A 21,511-nucleotide genomic window follows, 5' to 3' on the forward strand; every position below is an offset into this window, starting at 1 on the left:
TTTAATTTCTTTGGAATATGTGGCTGATCTATCAAAACCGGGAAAGTTGAATCTATTGTGGCGTAAAACCAGCAGCTTTCATCTTTAAACCATCTTTAAAAACTTCTTATACTCCTCACAAATGTGACCACCGCTCCATTGGGAGTGAATTTAATTTTGTTCAATCTGTGACTAAATGACCGCTTTACGGTTTTTAGGAGAAGGTATAGATGCACTTGCCTTTGGGGAAACGGATGCTGTGCCAAGCTTTTTTTTCCGCCAAATTTTTGACATTTTTCCCATCAAACCAGATGAGTGTGTCCCTGTCCTCTGTCTCATGGACAACACGCTCCCACCACTGATCAGCGCCTCTGGCTGTAAAGGTCTTCACTGCAAAGCTCAGGGTGTGTTTGCGCACAGGAGCGTAAGGATAAAACATCCACGGCGGACAAAGGGTTTTAACGCGCTGACACCTGCTCTCCTCCTCCGCCGGGGAAAGCTACAGGGAAGCCGTGTCGGTGGGTCCTCTGGTCCGGTGTGTCCCCCCCTGTTGCTTTAAGCAGTGCGTCCTGCCGTCCGACAGGAGGCGTGTCTCCCCTACGGCCGGAGCGCAGCGCTACCAGCAGCGAGTGCGGGGGAAGCGCCTCGGCTCCTCCATAGAAACAAATCAACTTCTTTGTGCTGCTCTGGTGACTCTTCCTGCTCCAGCTCTACCCAGGGTAAGCCCAATCTTTAAGCTTGACGTATATTTTCTGTTTTGCTGTGGTACTCTGTATCATTTCCCCTGCGCGGCATCTTTTCAGGAACAGGTTTTATCTTTGATAACAGCAGCAGCTTTTTTTCCTCTCATCGCTTCCAAGCGGCAAAACGCGCAGAAAACACCGTTACGCACCTCACCGGTCAGCTCTGACAAGTTCATCCCTGAGTTTATTTGACAAAGGTGCTTTGTATCTGCACCTGCGGGGTGAAAAGAAATTTCACATCTATGAAATTAGCTCTGACTTGAGGTTTCATAAGAGGGATGTGACCTCCCGCGTCTTTGTCCGACCTCTATTTGGAGACGCTTGTCACCTTTTCGGGTTCCTCCTCCTCCTCCTTCTCCTCCTCCTCGGGTTGATGCCTCCTCTGTTTGGGGTTCAAAGACATTTAATGGGGTCTTTTATTGCCCACCGTGATCTGCTTTATGAATGATCCGTAGAATAACGTCTGAGGGGGGTTCGCGGGGCTGGATCTGGAACTCGCGGAGATGAGCCGCGCATCTAAATCTCCCAGTTGATGAGGACATTGGCGTCAGATCAACTTTATCATCACGACGCGGTGCCCGGTGCAGGGGGCTGCGCTCGGCTGGCTTTTACACCTTTCACGCAGTTAGTGTGGAATAAAACAGAGTGTGTGGAAGAGGAAGAAAAAAAAAAATTCAGCATCCATGACACGATCAGCCCGTTACGCACGGCCATCAGAGAGCTGCTCCTTCTTTTTACGATCTCTCCTCTCTTAAATGCTGCACAGATTCAGCCAAAGAGAGGAAAAATCTCTAACCTGTCCTTTTTATTTCCTTCATTAGGCACAAATCAGCTGAGGGAACAGGGTGCAGCCCTGATATGTGGAAATAAACCTCACATTTCTGCTGTTTTCTTGAAATAAAGTTGTTTTAATGAATGTCCGAACCCCAGAAATGAACGCACTCTGAATACTTTATTCTAACATCTATGGTGTGAGATATCCAGGCCTGCGCTCACGGTGTTTAACAAATACTAGTTATAATTCCAGCTCTCTAGAAACCCCGGGCATCCTGGGTGGTTATAAGGCTGCTCTCCACAATAAATGAGCGTAAATGTTGAAGTGGAACAATATTTAACCTTTAGTCAGACTGTCTCTGTATCATCATGTGGACCCGGTCCAAGCAGGAGTCCTGTGTGCCAAAGGAGGAGGGGAGCCAGCAGAGGAAGCTGACCGCTGAGTCTCTGTCCGTGGTGCTGAAATCTTTAAACACAAAGCCCGAGCTCGAACAGAGTCTCTGTCCGTGGTGCTGAAACCTCCACCACCCTGAGACCAGTTAAACACTGAATCCATCATTTATTGCGTAAAAGTTCTGCTGTTTTCAGTCAGGAGAGGAATATCCTCCTGAGAGGATGCTTGAGAACTTTTTACGCCCTTGAGATTTCATTTTTTATACATCATATATTAGTGACAGCTTGCTTTGGAGGCCAGATCGTCTTTCTTTTTATCCACTTCACGTCTAAACCAGCTTGAATCCCATATGTTCAATCTTTAGGATCTTATCTAAGTTGCGAGGTTTAGAAAGATTTTTAAAAAGCAGCAGATGAATCACGCAGGATGTGCCTGAAACTCCACACCAGCATTTGCAGAAAATAAAAAAGCGATTATTTCCCATTTTACTCTCTAATATCACCTGTGCTAACAAGAACAGGAACACAACAGAAAGCAGGAGAATTTCACCCTAGCACTTTATTCTTTCGCTTTTCTGTCGCGGGGTCAGTGATTCACACTTTTTCATGAAACACATGGATTTGTAATTTTCAGCAGAGGGCCGTCTCACTTCCATCAAAGCGTGCAGCAGAAGTAGAGAATGAAAAAGTAATAATTGCAGAGACAGAACATGGGTGCAGGAACACAGCGGGGGTGAGCAGAGGCTATTCATCATGCGGAGTGCACGGTGACAGGTTGGCTCCACATGAGTCCAAGCTTGAGTGACTCCCATCAAACACAGGCGATGCTTTTGAATTCATAGATTGACTTTTGCACGGCGGTGCACGAGGCGCTCCGCTGCCGGCCACAGCCACTGAACCGAGCCGAGGGAGAGGAATCCGGGGGAATAACCGGAGAGCGGCGGCTGGGTGACCGAGCGGCTGACCGGGGACGAGGCATCAGGGAGGAAATAAGGAAGGGAATAAGGGAGGGGAGGGCAGAGGGGTTTCATCAGGCGGTTTAGATGAAGAAGCTGGAGTGTGGTCAGCGCACAAACCGAGAAACATGCCCGGCTCAGCCCGCGCGCTCTCCGCCTGCTAGTGTTGGCTCGACGTCAGATGGTGTGCGGCAGTGCAGCAGGAGGAGCTCGGGCTGCCGAGGCTGCTGAGACCGCCGCTTCCCTCACTCTCACACTCTCCGTGGATCCTCTCAAAGCTCCGCGCTCCCCCTCCTCACCTCACCTCCCTCCAATCTCTGCCTGTCTCTCTCCGCAGATGGATCTCTTCAAGCTCTGCCCTGCCTAACATGGATGCCCAGCCACCTCCACCACCACCTCCACCACCGTCATCTTCCTCAGCAAACTCGGAGGGCTGTTTCCTCTTGTTGGCGCAGTGAGCGAGCCGGACACGCAGTGGTTTGATTTTCTTTTTTTTGGCCAGATGGATGTGGGGAAACCGTTGCCCAGCCCGCCGGTGCTGCTGATCATGCCGTGAGATTTGCCGCCGCTTTGCTTCACGTTCACTGAGAGAAAAAAAGAGAAACAATCTGGGGAATATACCGATTCAGGGAGTAAAAAACCTGTGCACCACGCAAGCACCATGAAGATCACCTCCCTGCTGATATTTAACGCCAGAGTCAGGTGCACCGTCAGGCTTCTACTGCTGCTTTTACACTGTGTGGGATATTCTCATGGGATGCCACACGTCCTCAGATTCGGTAAGCCACTTCTCCTTTCCTTCTCTCCCCTGTCGCCCTAAAAGTTTGATTTCCAGCCCCTTGTTGCTCCCATAACGACCTGTTGGCGACTCACTTCTCCTCCTTTTTCCCTCACTTGTTGTGGGAAACAGCTGAAGTTGCTGCTCTGAGAGTAATTTTCAGTGTTAGAGGCTTTTTTTAGGAGCAACAACAGCAGAGAAACGCATCATGAATTTTGGCTGTAATGTTCTGCAAAGCTGCTACAAAGAGAATCATGTGGGTGAATGATGATGTGGAAGTCCATGGGGAGGTGATGGCAGGCAGCCTGTTGCTGCTCTTAAAGTTTCACTCTCGGTTTAAAGGTTAAATCTCTGCAGACCTGAACACCCTTTACCCCTCACTTCCTCCATTTCCACACGCCTGTGTGTATCCATGTGTGTGCTGCTGCTGTCAGGCATGATGCTGCATTAATCCTGCACCCTAAACTCTTGTGGTGCGTGTGTGTGCATGTGTGTGTGAGAAGACTGTCTAATTTAATGCATTTAAGAAGCATCAAGGAGTGTTTTGATGAGAAAAAGATGCATCATTTTTTCATACCATGCCTACATTCCTCGTCTATATTTCACAAACGTGATGCATATTTTATTTTGCTGTAGGGGAAATTTTGGAGTGACCTTTCGAACCAGCATCTCTGCATAGAATCGGACTCAGAAAAGCTCTTTTAGTACTTTTAAATCGCATCAACACTGTAAAAACAGATTTCAGAGTGGCTGCTGCAGCGCGTTGTGGCTGTTTGACGTTTGCGTTGAAGTCTCACATTTACTTACAGCAGCATCACCACATGAAATGGAAATACTACAAATATCTCAAGTACTATTTAACATTTGTGAGTAGCTTCTTTTTTCTGCATGTGGTTGGAAGTTACTAAACTTGCATGCCACAGTTTTGCTGCAAACAGATGCACAGATTTGGAAAGACGCTCCTGTTTTTGGATGTAAAAAAAACAAGATTTAATTCTTCCTGTCTTTGCAAATTATGAAGAAACAAAGACAAACACAGGATACTTGGACACATTCTGCAGATTTTTCATGCACTGTTTTGTAATATTTGTGCATGGCACTGGCTGATAGCAAGAGGTTAGGCCACTAAATTGCACAATACAGCGTTGCTGCAAACATAGCTGTGCAAATACAGGATGATAAAGCTGTTTTTGAAGTCATACATTTAATTTAACTAATCCATAAAGATTGATTTATGTTTCTGCACAAAGGTAGCATCAGAATACGACCTCTTGGTGTGTGAGGAAATGATGATACCTCATGTTTTCGTTACTGTTGCTGCGGCTGTGTGGAGGTAAAACCCACAGAGCCTCTGTGCGCCGCTGTCATAAAGTCTCTTTACATAACGCTGAATTTATCCCACCTTGGAGTGCTTCAGTCAGAGAGCAGAGAGGGATTCAGTGTGCAGAGGGAAACACCCTGCGCCCCATTACATCCCATCACAGCATCACACTCCTCCACCTCTCCTGGTTTTATCGGTGTGTGTCGGGGTGCTGATGGAGTCTTACAACCTGCATCGTGTCTGACAGAACAACACGTCCTTTTGTTACTCACTCACTCCTCTCGTGTTGCAGCAGTGTGTGTGTGTATGTGTGTGTTTTACTATTTCTGCCACCCCGCCGGTGTTGTGTGGACGTATGTGTTGAGCAAACACAGGCGGAGTGTTTTTAAAGGGTCAGCAGGGAGCGTGACAGATTTCAGTTTGGATTAAAGGAGCTGATGGAAGATGAACGTAGGGTTTGAGCTGAGAGGCTCAGAGACAGGTTGTGAGAAGCCAAATGAAAACTCTCTAGCTCTCCAAATCAGAAAACAAAGAGAAGCAGGGTTTTTGTTTTACAACCCTGGCTCCTACACTTCCCATGATGCACTTCAACTAAATCTTCCCAGATTTGTGTAACAGAAGTTTGTAGTTTTACTGAAACAAGAAATGAAACATGATGAAGCTTCTCAGAATCCTCAGAAGATGAAATTTTTTTGTGTTTTCTTATTTGGCCTCTGTGTTATTTCCTCCTTTCTCTGGGTATGGTGGCCCTGAAGGTCAACTAAATAAGCATGTGACAACCACACAGAAACCAGAAATCAGAAAAAAATATTTCACCAAATGAAAAGATCATCCTGTTATGAAATGATTTTTTGGGTGCAGTGAGATGTTGTTGCTGAAATTCAGATCTGTAAATCAGACCCAGCTGATGTTTCAATTCCTTACATGGTTTTAAGGAGAGGATGCATAGGTGTATCCTTTTTCAAGGGTCTTTTATTAAAATCAAGAAACGAAATCAAGGCTGGAATATTCAAATCAGATTTACAATGTAGCCGAAGCTGCTCTTTATCTCTGCCGCTCGTGCAAATGGACCTCTTATTTTTTTTAACTCTTGTTCCTTCATCTCGTCGCCCCCCCCCCAGTTTCTTCCTAGTCTCCTCGTCTTCTTCACCTCCTGAGAAGGAGACAAGGAAGCAAGTGAATGAATGGAGGAGGTATAAACTGAAATATTATAAACTGATGCTGAAAGTTTGAACTCTTGCTGTGTGAGGTTTCTGTCTTATACCAGTGATGAAAAAGTGTTTCTGTAGCACAGAAGAAAATATTTGGTGCCTCTGTTAAAAATAAATGAAGTAATTTTTCTTTTTATGTTGCAGTAGCTGGTTTATGACTCATAGTGTGTTTTCCCAAGGTTTCATTTTTTTAGGTGAGAATGCGTCACCTGATGGTGCAGATATTGACTTTATAGTCCATGATAGATTACACACAGTGAGAATGATATCACAACACGGGGGTTATTCAGTAATAGATAACTTTAAAGACAGTCCCCGTGTGATCACCTGAGGAAAGAGACGTCTCTTTAAAAAGCTAAGGTGCAGGATTAATGTCACTGGAAAGGACTCTGGAAATAGTGACGCTGAGAGTTGGTGGTTAAAGGTCAAAATTAACAGATTTTGTGGCCAATGGAATGTAGTGAAATACTTAAAGATCCTGACTTGTGTTTCAGGTTACTTCTGCACTTCTATGGGGGGAGTTTCTGGGGTTTGGTCTAGGGCTGGACGATTGATGTAAAAATAATCAAAACCCACATGTAGAGCTTCTAATTGATGCAAAACTGCCGCGTTGATAATTTCAATTTTCCCCCTCTTGTTAGTCTCTCCCTATTTTTTTTTCCTACAAAAATGTCCACTATAGCTCATATGTTTCAATTCATATAAAATCAAAAGGTACCATGTTTAGGTACCTAAATGCATCATTGAGACTGTGAGGGGGTGGAAGAGTGGGTAATTTTTCATGCTGGACATGAACACAGCATTGCAAGGTTATATATTGAGAAATAAATATGTTAAATTGAAAAAAATTATATTTTATCATTAAAGAAATTGATTTTTTTTACCTCATTAACATAAAAAAGTACCCAAAATTGGTACAGTTGAGTACTGGTACTGATTGCCTGGTACCATCGCATCAATACCGTATCGTTTCAAACATGAATGGTACCGATCACTAATCAAAATTACAGAATAAACTGAGCTGAAAGTGGAATCGTGGCCTACCTGAAATCGAGGTAGAAGGTTCTGTCAATTGTGATTTTGATTTTTGCCATAATCGCCCAGCCCTAGCTTGATCCCAGCTCCTGCAGGTGCCCTTGAGCAAGGCTCAGAGCCCCAAACTGCTCCCACTGTTGGTCAGCAGTGTGTGAATCTGTACTAATGAGATGAGCCAACATTGATGGTTCTTTACTGTAGCAGTCATGATATAGTCCATTCATTATACACCAGAGTAGATCTTTGACATCATCCCATGGCTCCAGCTGAAAGTACTTTGGTGCTATTTTGATTTGCAAAGTGCACTTTCATCCATCAACTGAGCTTTCTGCTACGGTTGCCGGTAGGTGTCAGACAATTTGCAAAAGCCACAACATGAATGCTATGAAAGCTGCTATAGTTGACCTCTTATAACTTCCTTTGTGTTGTGACTTTTGCAAATTGTCTGACACCTACTATCCACCGTAGTTTGCAGTGTCTACCAGCAGGAAGCGGGAAGACACTGCAGCAGCCTGATTACAGTGAGCCGAAAGGGACAAAATCTTTTGAAAATGGCACGTTAATCCAGACCTTTTCTGCACAGTCCTGTGTTTTTGACTTGAAGTCAATGACATAATCCCTTGGGATTTTAATTTGTAAATTCCTGACTTTTCTCTCCCGCTCTCCTCCGTCCTGTGTGGTTTCTGTGTGTGCTCACAGCCCTGCAGTGCCATGTCATTTCATGGGTATTTGAGGGGTGTTTTCTTTACTGATTGGAAAAAAAAAACTGGCCCAGGCTTCAGACACAAAGGACACGACGTTCATCGCTCCAGTGAGAGAGCTCTGCAGTCAGTCTCCTGTCAGAAACCGTCTTTGGGGGAGTGAGATGTTGGAGAATGAAGCCCATCATTTGCTTCTTCTCACACCTTGGATTTCCCTCCATCTCGACTTGAGCAACTTTTACTCCACCAATTGAATTTTGACTCCACAAACAGGATTTTCTCTGCTTCCACAGCAGCTCTGACTCCGAGATGAAGAAAAAAAAAAAAAAAAGAAAGAGCTTGCTACTCACGCACTAATCCCGACATTACATTTCCGGATGTGTTTTGATTTGTTACATTTATAGAAGCTATTCTTCAAATTGGGAGATTGCAAATGGTTTGACTCGCTCTGTCCCCTGAAGAATTGCTGTGCAACAGAGACGGGAAACGTCATTGTATTTCCATTTTAAAATCCAATCAGAAGAGAAACGGCTCTGAATAAGAGTGCCGCAGCTGTTGTTTTTTATCAGTCTGACCGGCTCCTTTTATAAAACAATCCTTTCAGAGATTTCCCCGAGTTATTTCTGAGAAGAAATCTGAAGCAGAGATATGTTTGGTTAAGATGATTTTTTAAACGCTGTGCAGGAAATAAAGACTCAGATTGATCTGTGGAGGCTCACACGCTGACAATCAGTGATGATAGAAGCCACAGAGCTGAGTTTTCCCACGGCCCCATGGAGATAAAGCGTGATACTGATCAGCTGTTAGCAGTGATAGGCTGAACCGCTGCAGCATGTGACCTGCCGGCTCTGTGATTGTGACTGCAGCCTGCACGGACGGCTGAAAAGTCCCCGAGTTTCACTGCACACAGGTGAGATAATGGGATTACCTGTGTGGAGAAGATGAAGATTAGATCGGGGGTTTGCTGGAGAAAACAGGGACGTGTTAACTGCATGAGAGTCTGAAATTTAGGAAATAAGGAATATTTGATTTAAAGAAGCATTTCACCCACGCTTCAGACATCCAGAAGGTTCCCGACTCCTCTGAGACGGCGTTTTGGTCCCTTTAAATCCATCTTTTCTCTGCTTCAGCTCTGAGTCTGTGTGATCTCTGCAGACTGCGGATGAATCAGGTGTTTCATCGCTTCCTGCCTTGGGTTACATTAGTCTGAAGGTCAGCGTCTAATGAGACTGACAAGCTAAATGTTGCTCGTCGAGGCTCGGGGAGAAAAAAAGCTCTCTCAGAAGGCCGCCTGTCAATAAGTGAACAGAAAAGTTGACATTCTCCGGCAGCTCCGGCCCCCGCCTCGCTGATGACTTATAAATAAGGAGATTTTCAGGAGGAAGGCAGGCGGCTCGGAAACAATGCGCGGCTGAGCAGATCATCACTCAGGGGGGGAGAGCATTAGGTATGAAATGGGAGGTGACAATCACGGCATCCTCTGTTGAACAAGCTCATTTCCACATTTGTTTTTCAGCTTGTTGAAGCAGCTGTGGGTGGAGGATATGTTACAGATCTTAAAGATGATTCACAGCTGGAAGAAAAGATGCAAAGCACTCGCATAGACTCAAAAAAAACACACTTCTCTCCTTCTGTTTGAGGAATACAGACAACCACTGATGTTTAAACCAGTTGTTTAAGGGTATAATCCATCCCACAGTGGGTGGAAGTTCAGCTCCTACGACTCTTAGGGCCTGATCATACAAAGGTTTGTGTGCAAAAAAACACGTTCAAACTTGAAAGTGTGCACAAAGCTAATAATAGCAGGGTGCAGGGGAGGCGGAGATGCAAAATAATCATTTAGCACCTTCATTGTGATTTATCAAACCTAAAACTGTTAGCGGCTGCTGTTTTGTGTCTTTTTTGTGTGCTATAGGCATGTTTGAAAGGCAGGTGCAAACTGGCACAGTGTTACACATACAATTAGCTGTGGTCATTGAGGCATAGGTGCAATAACACAGCAGCCCTCAACCTTTTTTGCATCATGGACCGGTTTAATGTCAGACAATATTTTCACCGACCGGCTCTTCTTCTGTTTCCTCAATGGCTGTTTTACCCCGCTTAAAGAAACTTTCCAAAGATGTTTGCTTTTTTTCTCATTTTGCTAGCTTGGCAGTTTGGCGTCAAGAATGAGTCATGGATGGGTATGACATAGAGGATCCGGTCATTTTTCAAACTGAAACATGGTTCAGATCAGATAATAAATCAAACTAATAGAATGTAAGTTGAGTATTTTTGTATGTGCGGCCAAATACCAGTTGACCCGTAGACTGGTACGGGGCCGCAGCCCAGGGCTTGGGGACCACTGCAATACTGACGACGTAGAGGTAGGTCACTGCTAATGTCAAGATAGATGAACTGTCAGAAATAAAAAAAAACAGAATGGATATTGTTTATCTAGAGATGCCATCTGTGAGCTGCTGGATGGCCCCAGGCCTGATTTGGAGTCAGTCACAAAAAGGAGCCATGTCATGTCTCCTATGGAAAAACTCCTAGCTTGATTCCCATGCACTCGTAGTAAATGACAAAAAACATTTTTTTTAATACAATGAAACCAAAGCAGCAACCACCATGAATGAACTTAAATATTGCAGCATGTTTTGAATTAAACAAAGATGAACTCGAACAGCCACCAGAGAGCAAAAAAGCATAGATAATGTTTGTTTACAGCCACTCTGCTCTCCCAAACTCAGGCTTGCAAAATTCTCATATAAATAAGGCAAACTAAACCACTTTGTATTTTTTATCAATTGTGCTCCCAATCATATTAGATCACCAGCAACATGCCCACCAACAGCACATGTATTTTTTTAGTTTGCACATGCAGTTTAGCATTCGGCATCTGAGATCTGAGAGTGTGGTGACAACAGCGTCTGATAGTGAATGAGTGAGAGTGCTGAAGACTGTGAGTTGAAGGATCTTAAGATTGGTTTAGTTTCAAGCTACAAATGTTGAACATCAGACTCACACAGTGTTAGTGTTGAGCTTCTTGAAGCTCGTTCAGGCAAGCAGCTGGAATAAGAAGTTAGATCTCATTTCAGGAAAGCTGTTGGCAGCAGTGGGCTGTTGGAGTTAATTACTTGGGTACTGTCAAACATCATCTGTATCTGAGCTTTATTTGAGTATTATTTGGGGAGAAACTTATGACTTTTACCCCACTACATTTCAATCAAAGCTCTTGTTGCTCACTTATTCAGTTCTGAAGTCAGATGATGAATTTTCCCTAATTTCTGACATCTGATCCCAAAGACAGGAAATGTTTGTGTAGTTCTGCGTGTCATTTTCTGAAATGTGATGTAGCACAAATTCCATCTCCACAGTTGAATGTTTAGCAAATGCAAAACAAACACTCACTGTAGAAGTAATTAAAATGAAGATTGATGGTATTGTTTTGATTGTTCACTCTGTTTATTAGTCTAAACCTACTTCTTAAATTCTAAAAAAGCATTTTGAGCCTGAAGTTACTCAGCTACTGTTTTTAATCCCACTAGCTTCTAAGACATTTGAAATACATGTGAAATACGATGCACTGATCCGATCCTGGTATTGGATATTGTTCTGATATTGACTCAGAAAGATAGATTGGATATCTGTGACAAAGGGATGATTCGTAGGACTGATCTATTTGACTAATTTCTATGATCTTCTGTCTTTACAACAACCTTGTGTTGTATAATAAATGTACGTAGTTTCCATGATGTCACCCATCTGCTTTCTGTAGCAGTGTTTTGAAGCCTTTTTTTTGGGTGGCAGCCATATTGGAAATGAGACGAGCTTTAACAGCTATAGGGCGCTCAAATAACTATCTTTACTTTGACTTGAGGAACGGAGCTGTGTACGTTTTCCATCATTGGGTGTCTGCTAAACTGGCTGCCATTTTTCTCTCATTACAAGCCTTGGGGCCTTATTATGATATTTTTAATACCTTGAAAAAAAATCAACACCCTGCCTTGTTTACTTAACCATAGCTTTAAGTGGAAGAGATAATGACCAGGCCAGAAATCAGACACATACACATTATAAGATTTTGCAGTTTAAGTGTTGGTATTTACAACCATCCAAAAAACTTACCCTTCCCATTTGACTGAGTTGAAGCAGAGTTCAGATCTCTTCCTCTTCTTTTCACTGGCGCTACACTCATGATTTCTGCACCATCACCTCCCCAGCATCCACCTGCAGACTGCAGCTGAAGAGTTTAAGATATTATCCCATACTCCCTCAGGTTTCTGCATGGAAAGTAACTCTGGTATGACCTGGAAGCCTTGGTAAAAATTACAAACAGAGCTGATCTGCTTCATAAACATTTAAACCAACAGACTTCAGCTCTCTCTTCACCAGCCTACAGACCGATCTGCTCCCTCTCTGTAGTGAGGAGTAGTATTTTTGTTTTTCCAGTCTGAGCAGTCTGCTCACTACAGATCTGACTGTACATTTGTCAGAAGCCTGACCTTTGACCCTCTGCTCAGAGCCAAAACAAGCTGCGGCACAAGACCAGACTGTCCTCCTTTTCTCTGAGACGGAGGAGCGTGTGTGACTGGGTGACGTGTCGCTTTTTGTGAGGAGAGGATAATCTCTCAGTCTGAGGGTTTGATGAATCTGAATGTGCTGTTGTGACTCCAGCGTGCTGCTGTTTGGTGCTTGTGCTTTTTTTGACCTTCTAATTTTGTCAACAGAGAGAAATAAAAGATGCTTTTAAGTGTTTGAGTGCATGCTGCTAAAAGCTTAAAGCTTATGATGTGAATTTGTGCTCAAAAATATCTCATTAGACTTTATTAGACTCTTTCATGTGACAAGTCTGGACAAACATGGCGCAGTGAGGTTCAACAACACAAACATAAGAGCTGGATTATTTAAAATGAGTTAGAGTAAACTGTGCTCCTTGCACTGGCAGAGAAGGAGGCCTTGTTTTGAAGCCAAGAGGTCCAAAATTTGACGTTTGACTTTGTGAAAATGACTGAAGCCTGTCAGCAAACTCTGCTTCTGACCAAGGAAAATGTTCTCCATTAGGGGGCGATATGGAGGAAATATGTCAGTATTTATTTTTATGACAGGATCAGGATCTGGGTTTTATCAGGATTTCTTCATGATGGTTTTGAGACTATTTTGACCTGCAAACAAAATGTTTAGCCCCAAATGTTTCTTTTTTTCACTGCAAAAAACTGAAACCATTTGAAGTGTTTTTGTCTTATTTTAAGTAAAACTTGTCTCGTCATACTTGATATGAGCCACATTCAACTTACAAAAAATGAGGTCTGAATTGCTTGTAACAAGTTAAAAAAAATCTGCCAATGGAATAAGAAAAATTAGCTCAAAAATTACTTAAAACTAGCATAACACCCTAATACGAGTAACTTTTCTTCTAACTTTGAAGCCTCTGAAAATTGGTCATTGCCATTTGGCCGCAAGATTTCGACCGTCGTGACGACACAAGGATCCTTTCTTTTTATTGGAGTAATCTGATGAAGCAGCTCCTCCTCTGTGATGTCAGTTAGTCACACAACCGCTACCAAGGGATACACCCACCAAGAGCCGAGTATAAACGTATAAACTATACATGTTGCAGTACTGGTTTGACTCACCACGCTGAAGTGTCCTGTGATGATCTGTGTCGAGGTGGATTTTCTTCCTCCTGAGCTGCAGAACCATCCTGGTCTGACTCGGGGTCCAATACACAAGGACGTATCCTACACTCTACCATTTTATTAGTGCTATCAATGCCTTACGGTGAAGTTTTGGCAAACAGCAAACTCGCTTGGTCTGCTCCATTCAATGTGGCGATTTTGTAAATACTGCCATGCTGCAAAAACCGTCCCCTGGCTCTACCCCCTCCGCCCCTCTGATAGAACTGACCAATCAGAGCACAAAGGGCTGTGACGCTGCCAGGTTACTGGAGGTCATTCTCCAAACGGAGCGTTTCAACAAGATCTTCAGAATGGCCTAAACTGAGGATATCGAAAACGCTATTGTGGGGCAATGAAGGAACTAAATGACTTGTATTGAGGGCAGAAATGCTTGTCAGGCATCCTAGTCTGGTATAGTGAAAAGGAGAAACAAGCATATGTTCCCTTTAAATAACTTGAAACATGACATTTTTCTGGACTGGTCAGGTGGATGTGGCTTATATTATGTCTAAAAAGACATTTTCTACTTGATAAGATTTAAGTTATTTCTAGTGCTGCATCCTTGGCTATTTTCATGCACCGATTTCTGTCTTTTCAGCTCAATTTCATAACTTTATTCTCGTTTTGTGTCCTCTTCAGTGTTTTTGAACTCTGTAAGAGTTGTTGAGTTTCTATAGAATGTACAGAGCTTTAGCTTTATACTAGTAGCCTGTGCACAGTCCAGATGGAGTTTAGTAAGATGTTACTGGATATACTTTGGATTAGATTGTGACCTTAGACGAAAATGTAAATGTGCGGATAATTTAGAACATGTTGCATTTCAGTGCCACGGACAATGCGTTGTACAGTGAAAGCTGAGGGCCGCATGAAAATGAACCTTGGGCCTCACCATAGACTGTAGAAGATATGGATGTAGTCTCCGCCACAATCGCCCGTCTGTTCCTGATGCAGAGTAATAAAGCCAGTTGCAGACGGGGGCCATATTGGATATGACACAGAACTTGAGCCTTTCTAACAGCTATAGTGCGCCTGTCAGTCACATGACCTGAACTGTGTCTCTGATTGGACAAACTTGTGATCCTAATATATTCTAAACCACTGAGTTAGAAAACAATTCACCCTCTGTACAGCTAAATCAGCATTTGAACCAGGCTGTAAGTAAGTTTTTTAATGCTGTAAAGTCTGTTTTTATGGCTTGTCTCTAACCAATTCTCGATGAACTCCAACTTCTAGCACTTCAGCATAGGCTTCATTTTTCTGAACCAGAAGTTTCCCCCTAGGCCTGATGGATTCTCTTGAACAAAAAAGTTTGGAGTGTTGTGGAGAAAGAAAAATTCCTGAGGACTTTCAGCGGCATCGTGAGTCATCAGAAGACTTGAAAGGTTATATTTGTTTAGGCCTGAGCAGAGGGAGTTATAGTTGTCTAAGCAGGACATTATGAATGCATGAATGACAGTTTTCAGGGCACTGTGTATGAGAGGTTCTGAGAAAGACATGACTGGAGCTCATGAAGACTTATCAACCTGAGTATGTCCATGTGTGAGGAAGACAAAAGCAGGGGCTGGTTAGATCGTAGAAGGAGCAGGAGATTTATCACAGGTTCTGGAAATTTATGATTTTATTTTGTGCTGACTGCGCTTGTAAAAAGTGGACTGATCAAGGCTCACTGATGCCTGAGAGGAGTGAAAGCTGGCTTGTGTGGTCCAACAGGAGAGCCTCTGTAGCTCAAAACGCTGGCTCGTGTAGAAAGGTGTCAGAACACACAGAGATCACAGTTTGTTGTGTTTGGGGCTGTGTCGCTGCAGATCAGTCAGACTGTCCTTGATCACAGAGCAGTGGTGACCTGGGGCAACACGACAAGAGGTGCAGGAAGTTTATCAAGGCCTCGGCGTTCTCCAGATCTCAATCCAGCATCTAACCTGGACAACCTAGTCTGGTCCTTGGAGACCACGCTGAGCAACTCATGCCAGGAACTGATTCCTGCAGAGAATACAAAATCCCGCCGACTCAAACCAGCCCTCTCACCAGTTTCCTGAAAGGTCAAAACATCAGGATTATTAAAGCTTGTTGGAAGTGTCGGTCAGAAAGAATGTAGCACAGTAACTGCAGTTAACATCATCTATTGTTGTTGCACATTTCACAGCTTTCAGCCATCTTTACAGGTTTGCTTTTCACAGTGCACAACTCTGCTTCTCCCACACAGGAGAACAATCCACCACCGGAATGTGGCCATAAATGTGACAATAGTAACTTCCATTCGAGAGTTCACACTCCGCTGATAGCAAATCTATTTTCAAAAAAGGTTATTTTTCAGCCTTTTTTCATTATTCTATTACACGACAAATAGAGTGAGACATGACAAAGAGAGTGGAGGATGATAAGAAGTAAAGCGCCAAGAATAAGAGTTTGTATGCAGTACGGGATTTAGATGAGCTAAATCTGCACTAAGGAACTGTGTCTTTAATTTTACCAGTTGTTGTCTTTAGTGGAACTCAAACATGGTAACATACAGAAAGAAAGAGGGATGACTGAACTCAATTCGGGATGTCCCGATCTTAAGTATTAGAAAGAGGACTATTTTAGCGCTAATTGATCGGTGATCAGCATTTTAGCTTATCCCATCATTCCCATTAACTGCCACTGAGCAAATGCTAATGCCTCAGTATAACTGAGTGCTCAAAGGTCGCTCAACCTCGTAAAGTTAAAGATGAAATAATGAAATAAGGTACATTGACGTAGAACCGCAGCCGCACTCGCTTTACTACAGATCACATGAGCCCAACCAGACACTTTACAGCAATAACATCTGCTTTACAGCACCATATGGTAACTCTGCAGGGACATACAGACATACAACACACAGGGTACAGTCTGTTAGCTTAGCATAGCCTCTCTTAAGTGTCATCAGTGTTGAAATATATCAAACTAGATTGTAAAAATAGTCAGCCACATGTGAAAACATGCACTTTGATCTTTTCAACATGACTAAAACATCCTAAAACAACATTCAGCATAGTTCACTACCAGAGAAAAAGCTGCACTGCAGTCTTTGACAATATGTGAGGTGATTTAAACATAATGTGATCAGAAGTTTGTCCCATGTTCCCGCGGAGCCTCACACAATAGATTAATTTCTGTACTTTCCAGTTTGGGATGGTTCAGGTCAGTTTGAAGCTGCAATCCAGTCTGTGTTGAAATTTTTTTTTTCAGTAAAAGAGGAAAAAAAACATGAGAAAGTCAAGTTAGTGTTTGATATTAAATATGTAAATAAATTAATGTTTGTAATCTTGCCTAGTATTTTAAAGGTTGTGTTCAGGGCAGCCTTGGATTTAAGGACACTTGCCTCATACAGTAGAGCATGTAAAATAGATCAGATGACTCTAACATCAAAACTAGCTGGACTAAGTTCAATGTAATAAAAAAAACTCAGCTATTTTTTTTTTTTACTATTCATTATTTTTATACCACAAAACAAAATGTGCAGCTTCACTTTCTTACCTCTTAAAGTTTATCTCTGCAAATAAAAGCATCGCATTGGGACCCGGTATTAGCTGGCGTTTAAGACCAAAGAATCAAAACAAACAAAAAAATCTTATAAAGGGCAAAAAGTGTCGATTTTGACATCCTTAGTCTTATTTTTTTAATAAAGTATATTTTCAGTTTAATTTTCTTTTCTTTTCTTTTTTTTAACTAACCTCGCTGTGGGTACTATAGTGATATAACCACTACTGATGTTTGTAGGGACATATAAACATTCAAATAATGTGAAAGAGAATTTGTGCCAGGTTCTGGTAAAAATGTAAGGACATTTTTGATTCCCCCCAAAAAACACAGTGACTTGTGCAGCACAAAGTATTATGGGGGGATCTTCAAAAATAGAAACAAAACATGAGGTTATGTGCAGACTTTTGTTTGGTAAAACTAGATTGAATATGTATGCAGTTAAATCTGTAAGTAAATGGTTAGCAGTGACTACTGAATATTTTTTTTTGTGTATGAATGCCCAACTGTGAAAAAGAACAAGGAAGAATACAAACAGAAGCTCACTCAGATGTTGGGCGTGTTGGGCTAAAATTGAAAAAAACTGTTTCCAAAGGTAGACTCATCATTGGTATGTTAAACTGCAGAAGAGCATTTTGTTGAAAGTAACACCCTTTACTTATCTTCTGGGTTAAAGCTGAGTTCACACTCACAGCTGATTGGACAAAAAAGCTCATTTTTGCAGAAAATATAAAATCCTGACCGCCCAAAGTGAAGATTGACTCACCAAATTACCCCATTGGGTCAAACACTCATATGATCTTTATTTTATTTGAGCTAATGCAAAGATCACACCATTGCTGTGTGTTTTGATAACTTTTTTAATATTCACAAGTTTGAAACCATCACCGTGCATTACTTTCTTCTGCCTCCAGCCTCAGTGTCCTCAGCCTCTTCCCACACAGCAAGAACAATCCCAACCCAAGACTATGAGGATAAAAGTGACAATAATAATTTCCATGTTTAGCATTTGAGCGTCCACACTTGCTGAATCGCCCATTATGTTTACCGCCTGTGTTGTCACACTTCTTAAATTTGTGAAGCCACATGGGAGGGAACACAGGCTGCCGAAGAACAACAACATACCCTGCTTGTGTTTCCACCAGGATGGTGACATGAACAACTTCTCCCAGTCGGCAGAGCTTGTTTACAGAAACACCAACATGACATGAATGTAGCATCAGCCAAACAATGAGGAGCAGACCAGCCCACAGCACTTACACTGGGAATGTGCGCCGTTCAGGCAATGGATTAATGGAAATGAGATGTGAGCGTGCAGGTTCACCGCGGCGTGTGTGTGTGTGTGTGTGTAAGCTGTGTTTTGTATTCAGCTGTCGGAGAGCGTGTTCCCCCTGTGGGTGTGTACTGAAGAGCAGTGTTTTCAGTCAGCTGCAGCTACATCACACCCCTCACTGCTGGAGTAAGAGAAAGATGAAATCTTACACACAATCAATTGTCATGATGGAAGTAAAAAAAGTCCAAACAAACAAAGAAAAAGGTCCAGTTTGAAAACATGTTATGGATTATGACTCATATTCCTATCAGAGCAGCTTACATCAAAAGAGACAGGATGATTTATACTCAGCGTTTGGCAGAAGAAGGCCTCCGCGGTTTAGCATGATTGTAATATGAATCCAGCGAGCGTGTTAAAGATTCAGCAGGGACGGTGATAAAAACGCTCCGGGGGATAAAACCCAGCAGAGACACCGCACTGAAGAAAAACACACACAATGCAGAAGCACGAGTTGAGATAATAGGCTTAACTGCTTTCTACTGGAGAGAGAGATGAGGGGAATGTTAGCGTAGCTTAGTGTAAAGATGGAAAGCAGAGAGAAGCAGCTAGCCTGGCTCCATCACTTTGTTTGTCCTGCAGTTAGCTGATTGGGCTTTTCCTCAATGTTTCAGCCCAGTTATTCCTGTCTGGGTGTTTTGTTGCTCCAGATTAATTCAGAAATACTCTTAATTTCCTGCAGCTCTGCAGTCGGTTTGGGTTAAAATCCAGAGAGGGCTGTAACATTTGCTTCATTGCATGCCAGTTACTTTGGCAGGATGGGTTCTGGCAGATTAGACATTTTGGTTTCAATAAATGAGCAGTTACACTGCCAGACTTTTCACTAGGACACTGCCAAAGATCTCCACTCAGCTCTCAACAATTGTATTTGAGGGATGAGTTTCAGATATATGATTAACTTGTGATAACCTTGCCATGTCAGTAACCTCAGCACCACAAAGGAGACCACTTGATGCATGACTGCTGATAGCCAATCAGTGGACAGGAAACATTCAGGCTTCTTTGATTCTGTTGGTGAGGCCAGCATCTGCTGTTGTTTGCTATTATCCTCTCTTTCCCTTTAGTGTAGACATGGCATGGTTCTTGAGTAGGGATACCTTTCACATTTAAAATAGGGATGTCCTTATGCAGATTTTCTGACTTCTAATTCAATTTTTCCATGATATGTTTTACTTTACTTTCTCTGATAAATCCCATACATTCTGTTGTAAATGATGAATCATATTGTAATGAAGTGAGCCCTGTTGGTACCTCCTTGAGGAACACCCACTTTACAAATGTTGCAAGAGCCTGTTTTACTATCATTGCTTTCCAAAGAAGAGTAGTCCTACACAGCGGACATGTTTGCAACATGGTTTGATTGACAGCAGTCATAAAGCGTGACGGTGCTGAAAACAGGTGAAAACTGGATCAGTCCCGATCCCGTCACAAAATCTGATACTATCCGATCCTCAAAAACTGACCATTTCAGACACCGATACTGATCAGTGTATAGGATTGGGACATCTCTAATTTGAAATAAAACAGCACTGATGCCCTGTACCTGGCAATCAGTTATGGTACCAATTTTCGGTACTTCTGTGTGTTTATGAGGTAATAAATATAAATTTGTTTCATGATAAAACCTCGAAGTTTTTCAATTTAACATATTTATTTCTCAGTATATGAACTTACAATGCTGTGTTCATGTCCAGCATGGAAAACTGCCTACTCTTCCACTTCATCACAACCACAAGGATGTGTTTAGGTATCCAACCATGGTACCATCTGATTTTATGTGTTCCGGTACTAGGGATGCGTACCTTTCATATTTGAAACGATACAGTACGATGCCCGGTACCTGGCAATCGGTACCGGTACTCAGCGGTACCAATTTTCGGTACTTTTTTGTGTTTAAGGGGTAAAAAATAACAATTTGTTTAGTAATAAAATACATGTGTTTTTTTGACTACACATATTTATTCTTCATTGAATAACCTTGCAATGCTGTGTTCATGTCCAGCATGGAAAATTGGCTACCTTCCACTCCCTCACAGTCACAATTATGCATTTAGGTACCTAAACATGGTACCTTTTGATTCTACATGAACCGGCACCTGGTACTTTTGACAGAATTCGGTCGGTACCTATAAAGGCACCTAATTCCGTACCCATCCCTACTCGGTACTGGGTACTACTGATGTAATGTAGTTGGTACCCTGAAAAGTACCTAATTCAGTACCCATCTCTATTACGGAGTTGAAGTATCTGAATTTTGAACCTTGATAGTATATAAATAATATCAACTGTCTCTACAATCTCTTTGGTACCAAGGCAACCAAAAATGAACTTCAGCCTGCAAAAACTTGTGTGGTCTAACTTATAAACATGCACACAGTGCTGCTAACTGGACCAACATTTCACCCTCAGTAAATAATGATGCTGGGAAAAATAATTAATAATATCCCAAAAGATAGAAAGAGAGAATTAGAAAAGAATATTCCCTTTGAATGATCAGTCATAATCTCATGTCTATACTACAGATCAGGCTAAAACTCTGTACATACTGCAATAACTCAACCACTATTACAGCTGGCATCGTGATGTGAAAATGTGCTTCATGAACATTCAGAGTTTAAAATACACATTCAAGGACACAAGATGAGGTCAAAGACAAAAAACCATGCAGGAGAAAAGCAAAAAGTGGTGCATAACACTTGCTGAGAATGATAAAACTTGTTCAGAATGCAGCACTGGGAAGATTTGGATCTAAAAATGTTGTTTTCAGGCCAAAACACTCTGAATATGAAAGACAATCCTGATCAAATCCAGATCCTAATCCTGGCAGAAAAAAATACCCTGTCATATTTTCCTCATATCGCCCCCTGATGGAGAACATGTTCTTTGGTCAGAAGCAGAGTTTGCTGATGTTTACGCAGCACGTAACACTGCAGACAACTGATCACTGATCATCTGGTATCAGAGACACCTGAGGGACAGGTGAGCTTTGATTTCATCAGTCTGTGATGAGGGAAGAAGGATGTTTGAGCACAAGCCTTAAAATGAATAGAGCTGCTGGCGCTTGATCATTTCCACAACACTGAATATGTTCCTCTGACAAAAGTTTGGACACCCTGCTTTGGACATTTT

The 21,511-nt window shown here is 42.4% G+C and overlaps 1 protein-coding gene across 2 annotated transcripts in view; it reads left to right on the forward strand.

The window, feature by feature from the left end:
* Window positions 1-416: 416 nt before the first annotated feature.
* The window catches only part of grik2 (glutamate receptor, ionotropic, kainate 2), a 425,745-nt gene continuing 404,650 nt past the window's right edge, over window positions 417-21,511 (forward strand). Inside the window, exons 1-2 of one of the 2 annotated variants that reach the window (XM_074682842.1) lie at window positions 417-698; window positions 3,183-3,624. In XM_074682842.1, the coding sequence (XP_074538943.1) occupies window positions 3,507-3,624 (118 nt within the window). In that variant the 5' untranslated portion in view covers window positions 417-698; window positions 3,183-3,506. The remainder of the gene's footprint in view (window positions 699-3,182; window positions 3,625-21,511) is intronic. The other variant, XM_074682843.1, reaches the window with a different exon arrangement.

The sequence above is a fragment of the Halichoeres trimaculatus genome, unplaced genomic scaffold (assembly GCF_033239565.1).
Source record: "Halichoeres trimaculatus isolate MK-OKI-2021-1 unplaced genomic scaffold, fHalTri1.1 fHalTri1_scaffold_12, whole genome shotgun sequence".
In the NCBI taxonomy this organism is placed as follows: domain Eukaryota; kingdom Metazoa; phylum Chordata; class Actinopteri; order Labriformes; family Labridae; genus Halichoeres; species Halichoeres trimaculatus.